General features: G+C 34.3%; 1 protein-coding gene across 4 annotated transcripts in view; it reads right to left on the reverse strand.

Moving 5' to 3' along the window:
- LOC150095888 (protein pangolin, isoforms A/H/I/S-like) overlaps positions 1 to 16,885 on the reverse strand; it is a 441,413-nt gene extending 424,528 nt beyond the window's left edge. For all 4 annotated transcript variants that reach the window (XR_016549928.1, XM_090409125.1, XM_090409123.1 and 1 more), the window contains exons 1-2: positions 16,640 to 16,885; positions 16,404 to 16,485 (exon numbers count right to left, since the gene is read on the reverse strand). Coding sequence is in view for 3 of the 4 variants with exons in the window: in XM_090409125.1 (XP_090265251.1) it covers positions 16,404 to 16,485; positions 16,640 to 16,783 (226 nt within the window). In the remaining variant the exon portion in view is untranslated. The remainder of the gene's footprint in view (positions 1 to 16,403; positions 16,486 to 16,639) is intronic.
- Between the last annotated feature and the right edge of the window lie 2,603 nt (positions 16,886 to 19,488).

The following is a 19,488-nucleotide window of genomic DNA, read 5'->3' on the forward strand; positions in this document are numbered from 1 at the left end:
GAATTAAAATTTTTATTTATGTTCAGTACCCTAAACAAATTGTGGCTATGCTTGTAAATACATCGTAGCTATGGCAGTTGGAGAAAAGATAAAAAAAAAAATGATTTAAAGAAACATCCAAATATAACTTCTATATCTCATTAATCTGTTTTTCTATTTAAATGATGAATTCTGTGCAATATTCATATTCTATGAATTTTATAAAACAGCCTAAGTACTAATTTTTGTTATTATTTATCCATCTTGTTACTCTCAACTCATCTCTCTAATCTAATAGTCATGACGAAGTTAGAGAATGTTGTTACATTTTTTAGAAGTGATCCTGTTAGGGTGTATATTTCATTTACATCGTGATTTACCATAAATCTTTAATCATATTTCCTTAGTCATTAAATAATCAGAAAAAAAAAAAGAAATATTTTTCTAAAAATTCACAGATCGTTCTGAATTTTTGAATTCATAATTCATAAATTAATGTAAAAGTAATCAATATATATGTTAAGAGTGGTAACTTCTTTCAGTGTTACTCTCTGTTTACTAGGACATTAAATGATTAGTAAGCAGGTATTAAAATAGCATCCTTTTTAAACTGAAACCAAAAAAAAATTGTCGAAAGAGAAGGTGAAGATCAGATGTGAGCGCGGCTGATATAGTTTATTTATTTATTCGCTGTTATTTATTTATTATCTATTAAAATAAGTGCTCAAATTGTGTAAAAAGGTACATTAATGAAACCAGGAAGTCCTGTACTGTGTGTACTGTCCTGTACTTCTGCTTTGTAGAGAGAAATGCTATTTGATTTAAAATAGCTTTTCTGTCCACAAAGTTTTTCTGCCTACTTAAATCACAATAAGGTACTTCTGTTCTATCTAAAATAAAATTAGCACTCTTGCGAATATTTTTCTTATGCAGAACACTTAATGGAAATCTTCTTGAAAACAATTTGTTGTTCGACGACAAAAAAGAAGGAATTAAAAAGAAGTTCAAACCATAAAGGAAAAAAAAAAAAACAGAGAGCATAACATAATTCAACCTCATACACTGCGCTTCCGTAGTGCAGGTGTCACGAAAACGAAGCGACCTTTGCTCACTGAATGGATTGAGTGGAATTGACAGCCGAAGCAACTAAGGCTACAGGTCATTGTATTATGTCAGTTAAATGCGTGTGTCCTATGACCGACAGAACATATTAACCTCATAGCCTTAGTTCCTAAGGCCGTAATTCTAATTAACCTAACCTAACCCTTATTATATAAGACATTTTGCATGATACTGCACCAAAATCAATAATTTTTGTTTTGCCTAGCCAACATCAAAATAATATTAATGTTAATTATAAACATATTATGAATCTTAATAGCATGAGATGCGTTCGCCTGTGGTGACATACTTTATCAATGTCTACTGTGAGATTTGTTAAAAAGATTTGCTATTGAAGTAACATTTCACCTATTTCGTTGGCCCCGTTAACCAATAACAAATACTACAATTTGGCATTGGTTACAGTCAATGTTGAAAATTCACTGAAAGAGAAGGAAGTAGAAGAGCTCCCATGATTTTGTTACTAATTAACAAACTGGATTCGGTCCGGATCCGTGTTCAAATCCTTTTAGTCAGCCATGAATCATTTTAGAAGAATTTCAGAGGGCATATGCTTGGTTTGCGAAATGAACTGAGATATTACACGAATATTAGAGGAGAGGGAAGGGTATCATGATGTGAGTCAATCTTGCTATGTTCCTAGACTAGACCATACCTATTACCATTCTTGCGAAATACAAAAGTAAAATTATGCCCCTCTATTTCCCATTTCTTTTACATTGCTAATTTATTTTAAAATTTGACTTTTAACAAAGTTCGCGGTATACCTGAAATTTTCACGGAACAATGTTTATAAAATAACGCTTTAACATGTGTATACGAACATCCTAGCAAAGTTTTTCTCGAAACCCGCACTGGCGTTTCTGGCTCAGAATAACATCCCGCGAACAAAATAAGCTCCAGGTCACTCGGATGGGTTATTATCGCAATGAACTACACGTTCTCTCTCTTATCGGCTTACCTGTTTTATATAACCTAAAAACGAATACGCGGCACTCTTTCTCTCTGACGAATAGGTGAATTGCATGGAAACGAGAAGGACCCTATAAACCAGTAGCTACTAAAGAACCCCAATTCATACAGCTGTAGCCGATACATATTTACATCAATATAATACGCGATCCGCAGTCCAAAGGAAGTTGTCTAGTTTAGTTAGTCTGAAAGAAAACCCATGCTTTGCGAATAATGTTGGCATACCGAAATTTTATAAATTAACGTATATTAGATTTACTGTATTATACTTTCAGTTTGAAAATATCAAATGATAAAAAGTATCATATTTTCTTTAACCCAACAAAAATTTCGCTAATGGACAACGTCCGTATAGCTAAAAATAAGTCAATATACAGACGAATATATTCACTTAAGATTGTCATTTTCATAGTTCAACAGGAGTTTCAAAGAGCAGTAATATGACTAAGAAAAATAATAATTTATTGACTGAAAGTTCTATGTATCCTGAAGTTTCTTGAGGAATTTCAAATGACACTGTTAAAGAAACAAATAAATCAATGCTACAAGAAAAATCAAGAAATAAAACAAAACAAACAATAATACAAAACGGTTTCTTTCGCTTCAACCGTTTCCCCATAATACAAATTTATCATTTCTTTTCTTTTATCAATGACCGTGCCTTCAGCACGGTTCAATGAGGCATTGACTGTGCTGATAACTATTCTTATACAGTAGTACTAATAAAAATGGGGATAAATTGTCCGGGGAAAATATGAAAATAGCCACTAAATTAGAAATATAACGTTTAATCAAAGCATTCGATTCCCGATCCTGTTAATTTTAAAATATATTACTTTTTAAATGACAATTTAAACACAGCGGTTAAAAGCAATGTTTAAATATAAAATATAGTTGATATATTCGAGTTCGATAAATCCATTCGAGGTTACCCTCATGGCATCGAAGCGCAATTATATCCACCAAGATCAAAGGCCATGCAACCTATGACCGGTCAGGTTCGCACACTCGGACGCCCTCCTTAACCAATCTCGATTCTCCTGACTGTCGACACCCAACGTGGTGGCACCGTCGACGGATGAACAATTCACAATCAATCATAACGCCTGTCAGACGAGACAACTCTTTATTGCGCCAGCCCGTCAACCGGGATTATCCCACAACACAACGCCCTGTTGGACTCTGAAATGATGGAGTTAACATTTTCATTAGAGGCGTGGAATGGCACGCTCGTACGACCGAACACATATTAATGTTTATGACATCCTGTAAATAGTAAGGAAAAACCTGAATCTTGTAATAGATGAATGATGGCAACGATTGTAGCGAAATACGTATGATTAAAAAAAAGTCAATTAGATTCGTTCAAACAAGCACTTTTTTTTTATTCTTTTGTAGTCTGTCTATATTTGGTAATTGTAAAATATAATCAAATGTACAAGTAGTATCAGATAAGCCCTGCCTAACGCACTTCACTCTCAATTAACTTACCGCAGAAGAGAAACAAAATCTCGAAATGCACGAGTAATTTTTACCCCCTTATTTTTGAGGACTGTTTAGAGTTAAACGAAGTAAATAAGTCAGTCTCTTGTATATTATACCTGATAACTGAATTTGAATTTAAAAAACTAACTCGCTTCGTCTATTTTGTCGTTCGAAATTAAAAAAAAAAAAATGCAGTATTCGCCATTAGACGTTACTTTTGAATATGTTTCATCTGGATAACACATTTCTATTGATCTTGTTGAAAGACAGAAATAAAACTGTTTATTTACATTTATAGAAGCTCATGCATATATTAGCTTTAAATGCTCGGACATCATGCAATGAATAGAGTCTCCGGAGTTCCAGTACAAAAAGTTAATTTTGTACATGAAAATCATTGTGCCGATTCGAAACAAGTTATAGAACTGTTTTGAAATCTGTTCACTGCTTTTCCTTAAATATTAGATGTTATTCAATATGAGATCCCTGAAGCGAACTCTCTCTGTCTCTGAAGCCTCATAGCTCGGTTGTATTCACGACGTCTTGGCTTTAAATCTATCTAGGAAGCGAAAAAAATTTTGGAGAACCTTCAAACTGAAGACTAGTTAGCCGATCTCGGAGGGGGGGGGTTTGGAGGATAGCACAGTTTTTCTCTCGCAAACAAGCAAACCGATCAGAGAAACACGTGGAATTTACAGACAATAATGAATAAGCCTCATAGCCTTAGTTGCCCCATCAGCATTTCAAACAGTCAAAAAATAAACCACATCACTTCTAAAAATATACACACAACAGAGAAGTGATTCTAAATTAAATGAATTATGTTTACACACACACACACACACACACACACACACAATCTGGATAATAAGTAAAGAGAACATTACACGCTTTTCGGGAACAGGTAGAAAGGGGCTGGGAAGAATAAACAACTAAATTAGCTAGTCAGGCTGGTCAAGTGAAAAAATCGTACCCATGGCTTATTAGTTGGAGAGTGAAAGTAATAAACTATGGGTACGATTCCCATGCGAGCAGGAATGCTTGTGAATTACTTAAATATAAAGAGCCAACAGGCTTCATTTCGGCGATATAAACATTAATTAAATTAAGGAGATTAGATCCCACATCGCCGAAATGAAGCCTGTTGGCTCTTTATATTTAAGTAACTTAATGGGTGCACGGTTTGGACAACTCGTATAGCAGAGTATATAAGTTCTTTTCGCTATACCCTTTGATATCTATTTGGCCTAGCTACTCGGTGATGAAGCCTCAAAAAAGGCTGAAACCGGTCTGGGTAGTGACCTTCCTACCATAATGTAATAACAGCATACATTTCCTAGGAAATGTGTTTTTACATTATGGAAAATACCAAGAATAGCGATCAGAACTTTACCACCTTTGCTGCGAGTTCTCCGGTATTGTACTACGTATTAGGGTCACTTGCATTAGCTCACGCTAGTGGTCGCCGATACTTTTATAGTTTACTATATTCGGCATGAAACTCTCTGATTCCAATCTTTGAGTTTCTTATTCGGTTTTAAAACAATGTGGGATCTAACATCCCCTTCATTTAATTAATGTTTGTGAATGTCTTTTAGATGAAATTCACCGCCTGTATGAACCGCAACTTTCTTTATTCGAGTATGAAAGTAGCTTGAAAAATGCTATGCGTTTGCTATGCAGAGTTTCCGAATCATCTTACCGTTGTTACTAATGTACGATAGGTTACAACCTTTCGCAGGTGGGATTCACACAAAAATAAAATAAAACGCAAGGTACCGCCACATCAATTCCAAACACCAGTATATCAGCTTACGTACTAATTTTAAGTGGAAGATGAATTTCATGGATTTGTGTGAGACCCGAGGTGGTTTGAAAAAAGTTTCATGATTGATCTCTAGAACGGTGTTTCGGGTTATATAAAAATAAACAAAAATAAATAAATAAAAATTAATAAAATCCTATAATACTAATGTACTATAGGTTTACAATTTTTGGTAGTGAGAGTCACGTGAAAAAATTTATAATATAATGAATGATACGTGCATAAATATCTCCTCATCTTGTTTCAAGACCATCTTACAACCACTAGCGAATGTAAAGATCATAGGCATCGATCCATTTCTGCTACCTTACTGTTGATATATACATTCGCATAAATGTCTATAACTGACTACTAGACTGTATATCGGGCAAGATGGATAACGGCGAAAATTCATATAGGATGAAAAAAAACTTATCATGGTATTCTGAACTAACCTAATCTACTGCTAAGTTAAAAAATAAAGAGAAAACGTTCCTGTTAAAAGCAGTAAAAAAAAAAAAATAAAAATATATATATATAAAATATTGCTTGATCAGGAGGCGAGTGATATCAACTCCCCAAGTCGAATTCACTACACACGCGTGCCCCAACATATTATTGATTTACTATATCTGGACACCACACTTGCGTTCAATTTTCTTCTGATATTTCAAGCAGTCACGGGAATTTTCAAACAGCATCATACAGCACAAATGAGAATTAACCTGCATTGTTAAATAAAAAAATTAAAAAAAAAACACAGCATTAATGTTTTATTTATTTATTTCACTTACTGCAGTTTTAAAAGTAGAGGAAAATACACCTCGCAACTGTTCGAGTCATTGAGGCTAACTGTAGTTCTATACTTGGCCGCGTTTCTCATTGGATAATTTCGCATTGCCAAAATGGATTGTCGAATTGTGTATATTGTATTGTCGAGTTGTGCATATTGTATTGTCGAGTTGTATATAGCTAATTTAGTGTCCCTAGCTAATTTCTCTTTCATTCAATGCTCCATAGACAATGGAATAAGTAACGCCTGGTATGGTTTGGGAGCTAAATTCAATTTGCCATCTTCACTAAAAAGTGCGCCTAAATAGTGGAAATATTTTACTTATTCTATAGATTCTCATTCAGAATGCAGTTGACGTTTTCAACGTTCCTGTCTATTTTCATAGTTTTGGTCTTTTCACTGCTGACTTTCATACCAAATTTGTTAAAACAGTTATTCGGTTTAGTTAAATAATCCTGGAGACTTGTACTGGATTTATGTAGGAATATAACATTATCTGCATAAAATAGAGTCGAATTAACATCTCCAATTTTGCTATCAGGTTTAATGCCATTTTTCTTCATAACGCGATCCATACGGATGATGAGTGGAAATAGTGTGCACCCTTGTTTACGCCTGATTTTACATCAGACCATCGTCCTATACTTCCTTCATTTCTTACTGACGACTTGCAATTTTTTATATATAGAGTATTGCTATTAATGTTCTATTTACACTGCATGAATGTTTTCAACAGCTTTTCTCTTGAACCTTATATGCCTTTTTCTAGATCTTCGAATCTTAAATACAGATCCTTGCGACAACCCCATGTGTTTTCAATTTGTCTGTTCGACTATTTGTCTTAAAATGTGAATTTTAAGACAAATAGTCTTAAAATTCACATTTTAAGAATCTAGCCTGTTCTTCATCAAGTATCTCTCTCTCTCTCTCTCTCTCTCTCACACACACACACACATATACACACACACATGCATACGCCATTTTTCTCTACCTTAAGTATGCTTGCATAATCCTACTAGAATATTCAGTATGGAAATTCTTAGGCTCAGTTTTATTTCTCTGTTTATAGATGGGTACTATGCGAGCTATGTGGGCATGGATGTTCGTGACTATCTTTAGGCAGGAGATAAATTTCATTGATTGCTGCAAAACTCCTACCCGTTTATTGATTCCTAGTGGCTTGAATAATTTCCATGTTTTGGGTCTCTAGAGATGTATTTCCGGACTACGTAAAAGTAAATAATAATACAAAAAAAAAAAACATAAAATTAATAAAAACAGAAAAAAAATAGTCTATCTACAGTACTAATGTACTATACGTTTTAAAACTTTTCGTGGGTGGGGCGGCGCTTAAAAAATCATGTGGAATTCGACCTAAACTAGGCCTTTTTAATTATACAGCGCAGCCACTGTAAAACTTTTATACTTCCATATTTGAGAACTTTGGGTTGGATATAATTTTACTCCAGTATTGCTAAATTAATAGCAATGGTAAATTAGTAAGCTGTAATTATATTTCTTATTTATAGAACTTTAATAGCATTTATTTTCCATTTTATGCTGGGAATGAGTAGTAATTGTATAATGTTTCACCTGTTCTGTGCTATAACGAATATATCGTCCATTCGACTTTGAATTAAGTAAAAACTGCTTCCAGAGGAGGATTTCCTGTCGCTTTTGTGATTTTTTTTCTTTCAAAAATTTCAGAATAGTTCCGAATTTCTTTAATGTTAACAATTTCTGATTTGTTCGCCTATTTTATTTGCATTTTTAAGGCAGCGTAAAGTAGGAAGTGATTCTTGCAGGTTATTTTCATAATTGGTAATTACTCCTAGTAGTAGCTCTTTTCTTGAAAGGAGAGGCTAAGGAGAACCGAGGTCTATAATTTGAATACATAATTTCACCATGAATTCGATTAAAAATTAATGTGCGAAACATATACCACTTTAATTTATAATTATATTGAAAATTACATTTTAATGTGATAACGTTTCTATTTTCGTTTTTAGATGACAACTGAAAGAATTATTTTACTATTTTTTATGTTATTGCTGCTATGTAATCCAATCTACAAAAGGTTGCAACTAATGGCATTTCTGTATCATGCAGTGGATGAAGGTCGTGGGAGAGGAGTTAATATTACACTTCGGTATCTGTAAGCCAAACTTTCGCGAAATACAGAATAAATAACGATGACTAAAGAAGGAATGTAGGAAAGAGGAGTGGAAATATTATTCAAGAGACAAGAATGGCCATAGAGGAAAGAACAGCTAATGTCTAGGAATACAAGGAGGCATTTAAGGTCATTAAGTAAATCTGCTGTCATGTCTGTCAAAGGTATAAGTTTTCCGGCCAGTTTTTCTGTTTTGTTGCGCGTAGAATACCTGCCACCTCCGTATCGCACCAGCTAACTCACGTTCAGCTAAAAAGCCCATGTAAATGTTTCTTTCAGCTTAAGGAATTTAAACCTAGAGTTGTTCAATCTAAGGTTACATATCATTCTTAACTACCCTGTGGATATGTTGAAATATTGGGTTTATTCAGTGAGCATGAGTCGTGAATGGATGGTATTTGGTGCTGCATAACACCAACTGTAATAATTAATTAGGATTAATTAATTATTATGCAATAAAGTAATAAACTGATAACCTAATACTTTCTGTAGAGACTATTAAGTTATCAGACAGATGCAAGAAATATGAAGCTGGCAGTTACCCAGAAAAATAATAGATGCTACTGACTGAGAGAAACCATTTATTTTAATAGCGAATGAGCTATAGATCTTGTATATTAACATTAATATTAAGAAAGCTAGAGGTTAAAGTTATTTCAAAAATGGAAATAACTTCCGACTAGGACATCAAATCACTGAAGAAAGAGGAGCATATCACACTATTATTAGCATAACTCTGAATACGCTTTGCATTCGGACAATAAACTAAAAAGAAACAGCAAATAGTGGAAAAAAACTTCACGTCGTGGATCATAGTGCAAAAATTATAAAATATAAAAATTTCAACCAATTATATACACACACAATAAGCGGCCAGAGAGGAATTCTCTTCCCAAATACAAAATGTAATTTGCAAGTGGTTAACGATCTGCAAATATCATGAGAGCTTACTTTGAAGGCTTTTGTATCATATCTAATCAAATGCTTTTGATGTCACGAACAACTGCTGGTGACATTTCAAACAACTAATGTCCAGAGGTGGATTACGTAGGTAAACAAGAAGATTAACTGAGAATCTACAGCAATGGGATTCATATTGACAATTATTAATTAGACAGGAAACTATATACGTTGACTGTTAAAGCTTTCTCCATTACTTTAGATCGCTTTAAGCAATGACAAGGAAACCGTAGTCAATGTGCTTATTCTCTCCTAGAAAAACCTTGATGTCGGAAATATTTAGACTATTTAATGTTACAACATTCTGTTATAACAGACTCTGTTACAACAGTGCGCGTGTGTGTGTGGGGGGGGGGGGGGAATAGCTACTGAAACGCTTACAAATTTTTTGTTTTAAACTACAAATTAGTTTAGTTTCTGTTCCAGTCCAGTATGATCACTGATGATGATGATGAGAGTGGAGACGTTTTAAAAAAAGTTCCCCCAAATAATTTTAGTAAGCGACCAGAAAGTGCCTTTGTTTCACTGACAATTGTCACCTTACTTTATGCAGGATGAAAAAACTTTTCTACTTCTGGTCAATTCAAAATCAGCTTTAAACAGATTAATAATTCGTTTGCTGCTATTTCAGTTTTGGTATGATATGACTATAAACAAAGCTGAGAATCTGAGAAAAAAAAAAAAAAGAAAAGTGATATATTGAGTTCTTATCTCCAACGGTCTCGGCACATTTGTTAGAAAACAAGACATAGTGTAATGTGCAAGTTGGTTCATGTTTATACTTGAGCAGCTCTTCACGCTTCTCAATGAACATGCAACGAAGTCGCCCTTAAGGGCAGTTTCAAGAAATTACTACAAGAATGTGGACTTTCGTAATACCGTCAAGAGGAAACTACGCCTTCCCCCCACTTCCGGAAGCACGATTCTGCAGAACCGTTCGTTCAGTCACTGGGCTACAAAAACACCACTAGGTTCGTATAGCTAGGTTAGTCCTTTCAATAAAGAAACAAAAAAGGAGGCCAGTTTTGAAATGACAGGAAATCATTTATGAGCCAGTTGGCGCAGTTATCATCGAAATAACATTTTCAAATGAAATGCTACAAAAAAAATAAAATAAAATAAAAATTCCAGACAGAATATTTAAAAAAATGCAGTGAAAAATGAAGCAACTATTGCTCACCTCTGATGTTGTGTTTTTTCAAATAACAGTAGTTAAGAATAACGGAAAACGGCATTACCCCTATTATGATCTTATGAAGCACTACTATGATCCTATAAATAGAGCCGTTAGCTTTATAGGATCATAGTTCACGTGACTTACAAAACTAAAAATTTTCGGATGATCATCTAAGCGTATAAGTCTAGATTGCGTCATATGGACTGAAAATTTAAGTAAGAAATTAAAAATCTAGGTGTTAACAGTTTTAATAAACGAATTAAATGTATGCAAACATCATACATACAAACTTTATGGAGCCGATAAAATATATATTAACATTTTCTAACTCGCAATTCGTTCTTTTTTTTTTTTTTCCTTTACTCTAACTTCGAATTATATAAAGTTCAATTCGATTTCTAAATCGTTCCAACAGACTTTACAAAAAGGGACTATTTAGGCGCACTTCATCGAATGTGTAACGTATTCGTTAGAATTGCGTCGTCCAGTCAGCTCTGTATGCACACTACGGAGCCGATCTGGTTGGACGTCCAGAGCTATGCGTCCAGTCAAATGATGTGTTTAAAAGACTTACCATAACTTCAAAGATCCTGAGGGAAAGTAACCATTCCATATTTTAAAACAATTAGAACTGCAGAAGCTGTTCTAATTGTTTTATTGTAATAACTGTACTGCATTCAGTACAGCCTCTGCTGTACTAAATGAAGCTGCAGATAAAGAATTTAGCGCACTGAAGTGCGAGGATTTGGGATTACGTTGCTAATGGACCACGACCATCCTAGTGTATGATAAACAAGAGTAATAACTGTTAAAATCAGAGCATTCAAACAGCAAGGTAGCCAAAGAAAAGAGGAACAAAATTTCTGTGCATCACAACATTAGGCATTATTATACAAAAATAACAATAAAAATAAACACTGGAAAAAATCTCTCGAATAATTTGTAGCTTCAGAAGATGACAAGATAGATAAAATTAAACCTGTTTAAGGCAGATGAAAAAAGAAAAAGAAGATATCGGGATATGCAGTCTCTAACGATGGAATATTAGAGCAAACAAATGATCTCTTTTAAAACGAGGGAATCGTAGAACGGGTAATTAAAGTAAAATTAGTGGTACTGTGTTTGAAATCCAACTGCAGTTAGAGTAAGATTAAAACTGTCGCGTTAAATTAACTTTGTTGGCACTTGAAACGAGGACGCGTTTTTAAACGCGTCCTCGTTTAAAGGCTGCAGAATTCACTGCAGAACTCCGCGAGGACCCGCGGAGTTCTGCAGTGAATGTGGATGTTATTAGATGTGCTCCCACCACTGATACATAAATGTTTTCTGTTAGTGGTGACTTTTCGCGTTCAAAACAAATTCAGAAGCAGGTCAAGCGATGAATTTTTAGTTATTCTGTGGGAATAGATACATACGTTGCACAAAAACAAACAAACAAAAAAATTAAAGAAAAAGGTAGTATTCTGGAATCACACAGTTTGACAACCAAGAGCATAGTATTAATCCTAGAAAAATTTATAATAAGGTCTTTTTTTCGAATTAAAGCTGAGTGGGAAGTACGTTTATTATGAATGAAAGCAGATCTTCCTGTTAAGAGCTGAATAAACTTTAATCTGTGAATGTGATCCCGTTCAACAGGATTCCCAGTCATGAGAGAGCGTTAAAACCTATACGACTAGACCTATACACCAGCATGGGTTAACCTAGAGAATTAGACCTGCACGTAAAAACACACAGCAAATGTGTATCTCTTTTAACTAGCATTAATTCATCTGATGCAATAAAATAAAATTAAGCTAGATGATCATTTGCACTGATAAGTTTAATAACCGTAGCACATACCAAATTTCTGACGAAGAAATTATAAAGAAAAAAGAAAGTAGTATTGTACATAATAATATTGTATGAAATATAACAATACAAAATCTCTTTATGCATCTAATTCTGAATTTACATGCATTTCAATTCAACCTCAAGAAAATTTAGCACACAGGAGATTTTGGATATGACTACGCTATTACACAAGTTTCTGTTGAAAATGGAATCAACAATTCTTGAAGCTATAGGTCAAAAGTTGAACATGTTATGCCTAATTACAGAATGTTTCTCAGGCTCGTTTTTAGTATGGTCCTGTGCGATGAAATTTTATAATTGCATTCTTTTGATATGCATACATACTGCAAAAAGCTGGCGGTTGAATCAGCAGTTCGAACTTCTGCAAGGTGGATACGCAACAGAAATGAATAGGGACAATGATGACATAACACACGCAATAATAGTGGCAGTAAACAAATATGAAAACGAGTTGTAGAACTGAAAGCGGTAACAGTAAAATAAAAGTAATAGGTTTGACAATTACAGTGTGAACTTTTGAAATACTTACTATTATTTATGTTAAGAGAAAATAAGTGAAATATGAGAAAGCATTTTTTTTTATTTTCGTTTTTACTGTAACGGAAATGCTTATGAAGATGAATGCTGAAGATAATAACGATCCTGTGGCAGCATTAACAGAATACACTATTGACTGCAAGTGAATAAATTATATTTGTAATTAACTAGAAATATAACTTCTAATAGTAATATTTTCAATATAATGCTTGAAAAGAAAAGCTTGACATAAAATGTGTCTGCCTGTGAAAATATATATCAAAACGAAAGGAATATGAGCCAAAAAAAAAACAAAAAAAAAACCGCTTTCTTTGAGTGGCAGTGTCAAATTTCCATATTAGAGATCGCAACAGAAATGCATACAACATATTCCTGAGATTAACTTTTTTTTTCGATGTAAGTATATTCGTGTTGTTTCCTGCTAAACAACGCTGAATTTCGAAGGCTCAACACCAACACTGAAAATTTTTTAAATCTACATATGCTTTAATTGCTCAGATATTTAAAAGGATCGATTCCATTTCGAATCGCCATTTAAAATGAATAAATAATATGAAGCTCAGAAGAGCCTTTTTATCCTATTCTATATATGCAACTGTATATATGCAACAAGAGTACGTTTTATCAATGGCATTTTAATAAGACATTACTGCGCAAGCTTTCCTTGTTTTTTGGGTTTGATTTAAAAAAAAAAGACAAAAAATGGAATATTAATGAAGAATTTCACTTACTTGGATATTGATGTATTATATATAACACGGAACGGCAGTTATAATTATAATGAAATCAAAATTATAATTAATTATGTAAAAATAAATGTTTAACCATTTTCATAACATATAAAATTTATTTTTACATGAAAGTATTACAAGCAATTCACAACATATCGAAGATTCAGTTGACTAAAATTGAGATTGTTCACTTTCGTAATACTTCTGAGAGATACCACTCCCTCCGGAAGCCACGAAATCTGCTTTAAGTTCGTTAAGCCACCGGCCACAAAAACGCCAAGTCTGTAAAGCTACAGCCCTTTAAAAAGAAGTAGGACAGTTTCGCGGAACGACGGGACATCGTTTATGAACGAGCATCACTTGATCCTAATGAGGTCTCCTAAATGGGACCTATGAGGCGTTATTCAAGTAGCGAAGGATGAAGAACTGATTATAATTATGTACAACTGCATTCCCATTGTGAACGTGCATGAATAAAGATTCGTTGCATAATACTTTTTCTTAGTATATTATTTTTGTTTTATTAAAGTTAATTTTACAAATAGCCAACGTTATGCTAAATGTCATATAGTCGAAGAAAATGAAATAAACTAATCATTCCAAGTATAAGACAAGGCAACCATTGCACACACACACACACATACATAAATGTATTTGCACGAGTACTCAGCTCTTTTCACTACACAGTTTGACATCGGCAATCCTGCGAAATCTCACCAGAAACAAAAAAATAAGAGCAGAGCGCTATCCAAACTTCACAGTAAATATACGTTTAAGAGAAGAATTTGAAATCTAGCCGAATTACATAGGGGAAATACTATCAACTGTATTATGTATGGGTTTAATGAAATTCAGTGGCGGGTTTTTAGATTAGCAGTAATGTAAATAAAACTTCTGTTCCGTTCCAGACCTTATATTTAAGCATTTATGGTTATAACCATTTCTCCATCTCTTTAAGCACATGTCCGACAAGTACAAGCATTTATTATCGCTAATCCTGTGGCCTCCTCTGTTTGAGAGGGTTGCAGCTGATTACTAGGGAGACAATTATGAAGCAAGGTGGTTTCCAGTTGCATTCCTCGCTATTTATGACTGTAGCCGTGTGTGTGTTCACGGGACCGGTTTGCCTGTTTTGAGGGGATGGAAAATCCTCTACCTCCGTATGAGACCGGTCAATTCACCTTTAAAAGGGATTCATCTATACTGACTGCGCTACGGAGGTTCCATTTATTATTATTATTATTATAAATGGGGGGAGGGAGGGGGGAAATCGAGTGATGAAAGAGATATAACTGGTAAGAAATTGTTTTTTTCTGGCATTCATGTGAGAAAAAATGAAGAAAAATCAACATCCTACATCTCTGGGGTGTGGTAATGCACAGTGCGCAGAAGTAAACTGGATCTTAAGGTTTTCAAATTATAGTTTATACATAGTTGTGACAAGGAACGATTTGAAGTTAATGTCTTCAATGTGCATTAAATTAACATCACGTTTAGAAAGAAACAAGAAATATCAGAATCTTGTTATAAAATGGCAATTTAGGAATGCGTTGTCTTTTAGCAGCAATTAAACTGCGTTCTTTCGATCCATCACGTCTATTAATCAGGAGCTTCATACTCTTCTGCAATGTACATCAGAACCTCTTGGCAATACTATGCTGTTGTAAACTTGGAGCTCTAGCTAAATTAATTCAAATGTCATCACATTCCTAATCACCTGTGGCCCAGTATTAATTTGCTCAACTATAAATTCCTATTCTCTGAATTAACAGCTGACATCCTTAATAATCACAAAACTGACTTCATCTTAGATACGTTATTATTAACTATTTAATTCCAACAGAATTAACGAAATCACACGCTTTCGTTAATTCTGTGATTAACGAAAGCGTGTGATTTCGTTTATTTTTATAGTTTATTTTTTCGTTAATTCTGTGATTATTTTTATAGCGGCGATTTCGTTTCGAAATCATCGCTATAAAAACATAAATATTGCGTTAGACTCTGTAAAACAATCGTGTTCAATAATAGATTAACTTTCACATGAATGAATAAAATTATGAAAACTGAGCAATTCATGAATTTCCAAACACAAACAGTCGTTAAAATCAGAACGTTTGAAACACACAGTCGCCATTTCGGCAATTTTGCGATGCAAACAGATGACGCATGGAGAGACAAGCCAGTGCCCCTTAAGAAAATCGTAATAATGGATCCTACATCAAAAACAGAAATATGAGGACATTTCCCTCATATCTTCTAAACACACAGAAAATAACATATATTAAAATTAGAATAAAATTAAGACTTTAACAATACTTACTAAAATGCAAAATTAATATAATGCTGAAATAAATAAATAAAAAAAAATCTTTCAGAATGTGAGAACCAACACCAACAACAAAAAAAAATCCCCACAAATGCCTCGTCGCAACATGTGCACAAGAAATGAAGACCAACAACACACCCGTAACCTAGATACCACACGTGCGTGAATATGAAAGTTCGGAGGAGGCGCAGCAAGGGTTGCTATATATACAGTGTATGTGGTGTTAATTTTTCTCAAAGAAGCCAAACATAACTTAAAAACTTGTTCACTACGACACGCGGCGAAATGACAAAAAATAAATTATTAAACAATACCACTTTCCTTATTAATAATACGATAACTAGCACAAAAAGGGAGCAATACCCCTTACATGCTGAAGGAAAGTACATTTAAGAGATGCATGTTTAAAAATCAAATATACCGAGTGAGGAAATTTCCTCCCATTTGTGAAGTATAATTTAAAACAAAACAAAACCAGATGGTTTACCTAACACTGGACTCCCATCTGTCCTTGAGTGAAGCACACTTTTTCCACTGGCATAGTTTTGTAAGGGCAAAGGACTCTTTTCCTAATAAGGAAAAAAAAAAAAAGGACATATTCATCAGAGCCAACTGACACATTTCAAGGCTAACGAGATCTGAGTTAAAAAAAAAAAAAATGCAAAACACCGATAAACGCGCATGGCCTTAGGGCCAGGCTGGGTGCAAATTAAGAAGGCCTACCTCCTCACCCTCGATGACGAGACTTGACTTCAAATCGGTCAGATTTTCTGACGAGCGATTTTCCTCTTCGCCTTCGTCTTTAAACACCTTCATTTCGTCGGAGGACGCTAAATCGTCGCTGCCGCCACTCCCTACGTGCGGCATCTTTAAAAAGCTTTAATCGACGGCCGAATAAAGGTACAAATTCCAAAGGAAGCCCGACAATTCCATGCGACTGATCACTACTACCAGCGACGAACTTGGAAATGAAGACCATCCCACACAAGTGCTCAACTTTCGGGCAAATCACAACACGGATGAAACAGTGACGAAGCCAACGAGCCAATCGCACAGCGCGGGTGGTAACGCGCCCGATGACTCCGTCATGGCGGAGCAGTTAACTGTGGCGTTTGTTGCAGCTGGAGCCGATAGGACGTTACGGCGCCTTCTCGCTATCGTTGACCCGGACTGGTTATCAAGACGTAAGGCACTTTTAAACAGCGGATGACCTTTATAGTGTTGATTATCCGCTACTCAAGAGGAAATGACAAATACATTCTCAATGTTTACGAGTAATAGTATATTACTTGTAGACAGTTTTTGTATTTCTCAGTTCGTAAGCTGTAGAATTCGAACTAATCAATTACTGAGTTACATCCTTGAAGCCATCTCCTGTATATTATCACTTACGCTTAGACAAAAGAAAAAAACCCAAGTGAACTTCGGATCTGTAATCTTATGACGAGAAAAAAATGCATTGGTGCTGCTCAATAATTATTCCACACAAGTATTATATTTTGAACAGAACTTGACGCATGGATATTTTTTTTTTTTTCAACAATAATAACATTTAGTTTAATATCGTACCTCAGTTTGTGTCGCGGAGAGGTTTACAAACTTTTGTGGAAAATTTTCGTTATCTTAACCACAAAGCTGGATTATACTTATCACCCTTGATAAAGTAGAGATTTTCTTCTTTAAACAACCCCCCCCCTCCCACTTCGTCTCCTCCTAGTCGAAGGGGAGAGATGGATTAGGGAGCACGTGTAACCGCTAGCTATTAACACACCAGAACTCTTGAAGGATTGACTGTATTAATCTCGAACATCATTTGTTGTATTTCAACATTATGCCCAAGTATTATATCATAATATTCACACAGATGTAACGCTGCTATTTCCTCACGGTCAACGAAATAATGAATATTTAAAAATATATATAAAATAAATCGACTTATAATTTCAAAAATCACTTCGTATAGCAAAATTATCACATGTTGTGAGTCATAAACATAATCATATAAATATGAAATCACAGAAAATTCAATTTGAATTTTGGGATTAGCTATTAAATTTAATTCCGAATGAAGAGGAAAGGGTTTAAGATTAATATACTTCACTAGTCCCACGCCGATAAAAAAAAAAAAAAAAAAAAAAAAGCTTTACTACACGACACCATGTTCTACAACTGCTTAGTTGTTGCTAAGAGATGTCAGTTTCAATTAATATTATTATTTTTAAAGATATTAACATTGCTAATTTCAATAATTAATGCAGGTGACGACCAGCTTCCCGCTGATTTCCAAAAAAAAAGCAAAAGGTTCTGCCTCTCCTTCTGGGTAATGAAAAGACATATTAGAGAAAGCTCGAATACTAATGAAATTAAGATTCGTCAATTATTAAAGAAATTATAAGGTTTGCTAGATATACTCCATGCAGGGCCATCGTAACCCACTAAGCAACTAAAGCAATTCCTAGGATTGGGAAGTTTTTGGGGAGAGGTGACAAACCTATATTTCAACCATAAAAACGCCTTTTTTTTAAATTTTTTTTTTTATTTTACATATTTTCTTGAATTTACGGATGGCAAATGCCCTAACAATCGGAATTATAATTTCGGACTGCAGATTATAGTAAAAGTAATTAACTTTTCTTAGCTTTAGAACTTTTTTGGCAAGAGATTGGGATATAAGATTAGACATTTAAAGGTTGAACTATTCGTGTGTGGTTGGTCATTCATTACTTAATCATTTAAATGATTAGATTAGGGTCATGAATGACTAATAATTTAAATGACATACTGGCAAGGGGATTAGTTACAAACAGAGGTTTTTCTAATACTACTTTGTTGTTGTTAGTACATGAAAGAGAGCTTTAAAAATTACGGGCGAGTTGCCGGGCGAAAGACACGAGGTGAAGTTTAATGATAATATGAAACGCATGCTGATACTTGTTCGGCTTCAGAAAAATACGGAAGCAAGTATCCTAAATTTAAGAAAAAGATAATAACATTCTATATGCAAAGTTAATACATTTAGAATTTTCAGTTTAAAAAAATATAAATAAATACGATAATATGATATGACAAAACATTAACAAAAGCCATCATCGATTGCAAGATAGCAAGAAGAATATGGGGATGGGGGAGTGGATCCTCATATCTGATGATCCTGTATCAACTACAGTGTAACTGCGACTAAGCGATAAAAGTTTCACAACGCCATGGGTTCGAATCTGCACCAGCCAAATACATTCTTTAATTCTACGAAATTCAAACAGTAACTGGTTACGCCCACAGTAGTGGAGTCAGGAACATATTAACATGTAGGTTATTTTGCGTCCCATACAATTTCTAAGTGGATATGGTTCATATTCAAAATAATAATAATAATAATATTACGTTTTTGTTTTCTTATTTTGCTGTGTCTCAAACAATAAACTGCAAGACTTTAAGACACCGAAAAAATCTCTGATAAAGCCATTGTCCAGTTATATAGAACAGTGATGAAGTGATAATTTTTCTCTTTAACCCCAATGATCCAAACTGCATATGGTGGGGTATGACACGGCTAAGTCCACTAGCACAACGAG

Source organism: Typopeltis vanoorti, chromosome 19 (assembly GCF_054136105.1).
Source record: "Typopeltis vanoorti isolate ZY-2024b chromosome 19, IOZ_Tvanoo_1.0, whole genome shotgun sequence".
Taxonomy (NCBI): domain Eukaryota; kingdom Metazoa; phylum Arthropoda; class Arachnida; order Uropygi; family Thelyphonidae; genus Typopeltis; species Typopeltis vanoorti.